The following is a 5000-nucleotide window of genomic DNA, read 5'->3' as shown; positions in this document are numbered from 1 at the left end:
AATGAGATAGTTATTTATACTTTGTTTTTACGATCGGTGATTTTCCCATACAATTCTCTATATACATAAGCTGTCGTATACACCACGTATTTTCAGCTTGGGGAGCCTGTGCTCCACCCGATGAGGTATAGTCAATTCATGTATAACACTTACTCCATCTCCACAGCGGCTTCTCGTGAAATGACTGTACCTCATCGGGTGGAGTTAATTTGAACTCGGAAAGGTACATTAGGTGACAGATCATTCCAGATTGCCGCCCCAAAACTCTGCAATCCGCTGCGCAAAGAAATTCGAGCCATCACCAACGTTCACGTTTTTAAATGCCATTCAATATAAGCGGCTGTACATTGCCCACGCTCCTCTTTTTCCTCTTTCGCTTTCAACCGGAAAACTAAATGGTCTTACTGGCAGTTTAGCAACGACACAATAAGATCTAAGATCTTCGTAAAACTTTCGTGTCAATGAGTGTTCGAAATCTGATTTACGCAATTTTCAAACAATTTTGAAAGGCTTACAGTAACGCGCATTTGAACTTGGAGATTACATTCCGGCTAAGTGTCTGCCGTCGTCGTTTGGTGGGGTCAAACTTCACAAATCAGGTTTACGTTTGTCTACAAGAAAACGAAGAAAGACAATTATGGGATTCTGTATAAAAAAACAATGGGAAGACTAAACATTCCACCAGAACGACTATTCACTCGTTGTGGCCAGTTCCAGTTCCCCTTTGTTTGAGGATAGGTGTCAAAAGAGATCTGCGATTTGCTTTTTTTAATTTACTATTTTATTATTAGATACAAAGATACTTCTAACAATACAATCAGACTAAGAAATAAAAACAAATAAAACAGCAAATTACCTAAAACGCAGACCTACAAAAAAAATTACAGCTTTCAGAAATACACGGTTCTGCTTGGTCACAACTCGTCAATCTTTGACACTCCTGTACTTTTAAGAAATTCTGGTACTCATTTCACTGAGAGATTACAGAAGATGGACATTTGTTTTGCTGATTCTCTTACGTTGTTCAAAACACTCATCAGAAAAAAACTGTCATGTTTGCAAAATTCCGATGGCACGTTTCCAAACCCCAACCAATCCTCGCTGTACAACTTCTTGTTTGCCAAATCCTTCGAAGCACGTGATGCACTAGAAGATGTACTTGCGCTCCGGAAGACAATTTTTGAATCACGACTTGAACTTTCTTTGAAAACAATTATCGAGAATTCTGGTGTTGTAAGTGCAGCCCACGCTGCTAAGGACGTGAAGTATCTAGATCATCGCCATCTTTTGATGCAGTCGTTTAAAGACAATCTCCACCATCCACAATATCTCAAGAAGAACATGGTTGAAAAAATATCGGGTAGTGGGCTGTCATTTGACGATCTGAAAATGGTTTACAGCAAGTACGGAAGAGAAGGACTGATTGCGATCCTGTCCAAACCGCCGACCTCATCTTCATCAGCATCGCCACGAGTCTCCAACACGCCACGAATTTTGGCTACAATAGTTAAGTACTTCGAAGAAAAGATCCCGCAATAGGTAGGAAACTCAAGAAATTTAAACATCAAATTAAGCGCCTCTGAAATTTATTGTTAATGTTACAAACCCTTTCTCTTAAAAAAAAATTCAAGCAAATTTGATTATAAACATTTTTCTGCGGCTTTTTGTGGAGATCGAAGTTCGCATTTAAAGATATATGATACCTGTACCCAAAAGTAACAAAAAAAAAAAAGGTTTAGAGAGGTTCACGACCTCGTGTATTAACAAAATATTTACATCAACTTTGTTTCAACTTTTTTTTTCTCTTTTCTTTTTTTCTTACTTAATTATTTTCGAGCATGAATACAACAGCTCTATAGCTGTACCTTGCGTCCTACGCTTCGTACCCAAACACATAAAAAATCAAAATTGCCTACACTATTCAAGCGGCCATTTCGTAAGGATTCCATTTTAAAGCCTAGGCCACGGGCTTTAAGTAAGGCATTCAATATTTAAACGATATCCTAGCTATCACATTTCTCTCGGGTAACACCAAGTTGAGAAATGCATTAATATCATCACTCAATTATTTTCAAGTATAAATACCACAAGTTCTATAGCTGTACCTTGGGTCCAATGCTTCGTGCCAAAACACACAAAAACTTCAAAATTACCTACACTATAAAAGCAGCCTTTTTTTCTATCGAGTTTTCTTTTAAATTGGAGAGTTTCCTATATATTCAAATATATTCAACACGTTTCTCTCGGCTAACATCGAAGACAACAACAACGAAAGCTATTACAAATTAATAACTTTCATTCTTTCTACCGATGACAAAACATACTAGCACCCAAAAAAACCTTTGGGGGCAAAAATAAATAGTTAGAGCTGCTGGCTACTAAAGATGCTTCTAAAATCTGATGATCTACCAAGTCAAAGCTGTTCAAGTTCCTTAATTGCCAATGCCATTAGGGACTCTACAACCTCGGATGCGTTCGATTGACCGTATTTCGGAATAGGAATACACCGAATAGAGGTTAGAAATCCTTCGCTATTTTAATCATATCTTTATTGTCCTTGTTGCTTCAAAAAGCCAGACATACCCGTTTTAAATCATCACTCCACGTCTTTTTATTCCCGAATAGGGTCAATCGAACGCACTCCTAGAGTGCCAACTGAGCCAATGCTGTTGCTTTGGCGATGCACAATGATACTTGAGTCATAAAGCATATATCATGAGCAGACACGTATTAAGTTTAAACTTTTTACATCCTTGTAACGTTCAAAATGTGTAGCTTACGTCCGCCTCCTCCTCTTATTCGCTTTGAGATAAATGAAATAAACGACAAAAATATTTTTGTTAGCTGTCCGCAAACGATCTGCGGTGAATTTTCCCGGAGTTCACAACCTGCGGGAAAACGATCAATTCAATAGGAATAAAACGCAAACAGCGGTTTGCGTTTTATTCCTATTGAAACTAAAATGGCCCAAGTCAAAGAATTTTTACGATCAATTCATCAATCACAACACACAAAAGTACAACCAGTCAGAAGTTTTCCCTGACATTCCGGGAGACCACCCGCGGCCAGGAACACGATAAGCGTGATTCTTCTGCATGCACATACTCCATGTAAAATGATAATAGTTATAACTGTTTGCATCTTACCATTATGCTTGCATTTCAAATTAGTTCCATTCGTTTTTTTCTCCAAAAGATTCGGGTTTGCACCCCCTTTATCCCATGGAGTTTCCCCAGAAACTTCCTCAAGTTTCCTCAAGTGTAAGTGATTAGAAATTCGGGGTATGATTGGTTATTTTCAAATACAACAAAAATTGTAGGATTACTTGCATTATCACAGCATGAATCATACAGGACATATGGGTCTTTTGGATCTTTGGGAGGTGGGCGACAAAATGAACGGTCACCAACGGTGTAGGAACCTACCAGCACCTTAGCTAGGAACATCTGCCCATAACCCCTTGATGAATCTTGCGTCCGTGTGTAGCGGTGTGAGTAGTTTGCTTTACAAGCAAAGTAGGTTCCATTCCCGAGCCGAGTGCCATGCTTACCACACATTCTCCAGTCAAAACCCTGCTGGCAGATGGCCTCCACGGTTTCCTTATTTGTGCCATGAAATAACTGCCGCTCTTCAGGTTGTTTGCCAGATTTCTTAGCCATGTGGATTTTCCGTCTGCAAAAGGATAAAAATGTCCAGAGAGATAAAATTACGAAAATACCATAGTCCAAGATTTTCAAATCAAGAAGACAATGCTCGTTGATAATCGTGCACAAGAGGTGCTTGGCAAAACCATGAAGTCATCAGGATAAGTTGAATTTGCACCCTTTACGTACTGTCTCTTTTCTGTTATCGTTATTCAAGATGACAATAAATTACAATCAGTGGCAAAGTCTTGAGACACTCCTCACCCTTTGAAGTTGGTTTTCTTACTGAGTTTGAATAATTGCCCCCTCCCCTCCAGAACAATGTTGTCAACAGTGAACATACATTTCCTTGTCTATTTCAACATTGATTGGGGGAGGGGGAAACTTGCATTTTAAAGATTTCAGTGGAATTTTGACAGTTATACTTAGTCTATGACGTGTGAGAGGTTTTCAGGCCCATCCTGACATTAGTGTCCCAACTACTTTTGCCACTGATTGTCTGTTAACAAAAAGTGAGAGCTACTTTATGCCATGAAAGGGCTCATCTATTGCCTGTGAACTTGTTCATAACGTTTCTTAATAGTAGAAAACCATGTGTGACGTAAATTAAACATTTCTGCTTTATTTACAAAAGGATTGTTGTTTCTTTTCGCAAACGTGCTTGTGGGGGATAAAATCAAGTCGCGCGGAGTTTTCACGAAAATTCATGACTCAAAAGCTCTAAAGTAATGCACGAACCTTGAAGTTTAAATTTCTGACGAAATTGGACAGCAAACTTATATTTCTTTTGTTGGTTCTCTAATCTGCACCGAGAGATTTTCTCCGCGTACTCCGGTTTTCCCTCTCCTCAAAAACCAACATTTGATTGGATTTGCTTTAATTGTTAATTTCAGTTTACAGTGTCCCCAATTAGTGCTTCAGCGCTAGAACGACTAGACACTTAAATAAAGTTCCTTTCCTCTCCTTTCCTTTCCTTAAACAATCACTTTTTCAAAAATGGTTTTCCGGAAAACAATCAGTGCTGAACAGAAAGCTTTAGCTAAGGTTGATATTAGAAATATTTGAGTCCGAAGCTCTGAAGTAAGCTCGCAGCCTGTTGTTAAAAATCTCGGTGCTTGGTTAGATTGCACACTACCGATGTCAACTTATATTAGCAAACTCTGCAGTGCAGCGTTTTATCACTTGTACAACATCAGTCGCATCAGGAAATTTCTTAGTCTGGAGGTCACAAATACCTTAGTTCACGCCTTTGGAGACATCGCGCGTTGATTATTGTAATAGCCTTTTGTATGGCATATCTGCATCTCAGCTGAACAAGGTCCAGCGTGTTCTCAACGATGTAGCTCGGTTTGTTTG

General features: G+C 38.9%; 1 protein-coding gene across 1 annotated transcript in view; it reads right to left on the bottom strand.

The window, feature by feature from the left end:
• Positions 1-350: 350 nt before the first annotated feature.
• LOC137997259 (protein mono-ADP-ribosyltransferase PARP12-like) overlaps positions 351-5000 on the bottom strand; it is a 13243-nt gene continuing 8593 nt past the window's right edge. Inside the window, exon 5 of the mRNA XM_068843140.1 lies at positions 351-3672. Within this exon, the coding sequence (XP_068699241.1) occupies positions 3255-3672 (418 nt within the window). The 3' untranslated portion in view covers positions 351-3254. The remainder of the gene's footprint in view (positions 3673-5000) is intronic.

Source organism: Montipora foliosa, chromosome 3 (assembly GCF_036669935.1).
Source record: "Montipora foliosa isolate CH-2021 chromosome 3, ASM3666993v2, whole genome shotgun sequence".
Lineage (NCBI taxonomy): Eukaryota > Metazoa > Cnidaria > Anthozoa > Scleractinia > Acroporidae > Montipora > Montipora foliosa.
The sequence above is the reverse complement of the archived record's forward strand: the minus strand, read 5'-3'. Positions and strand labels throughout refer to the sequence as shown.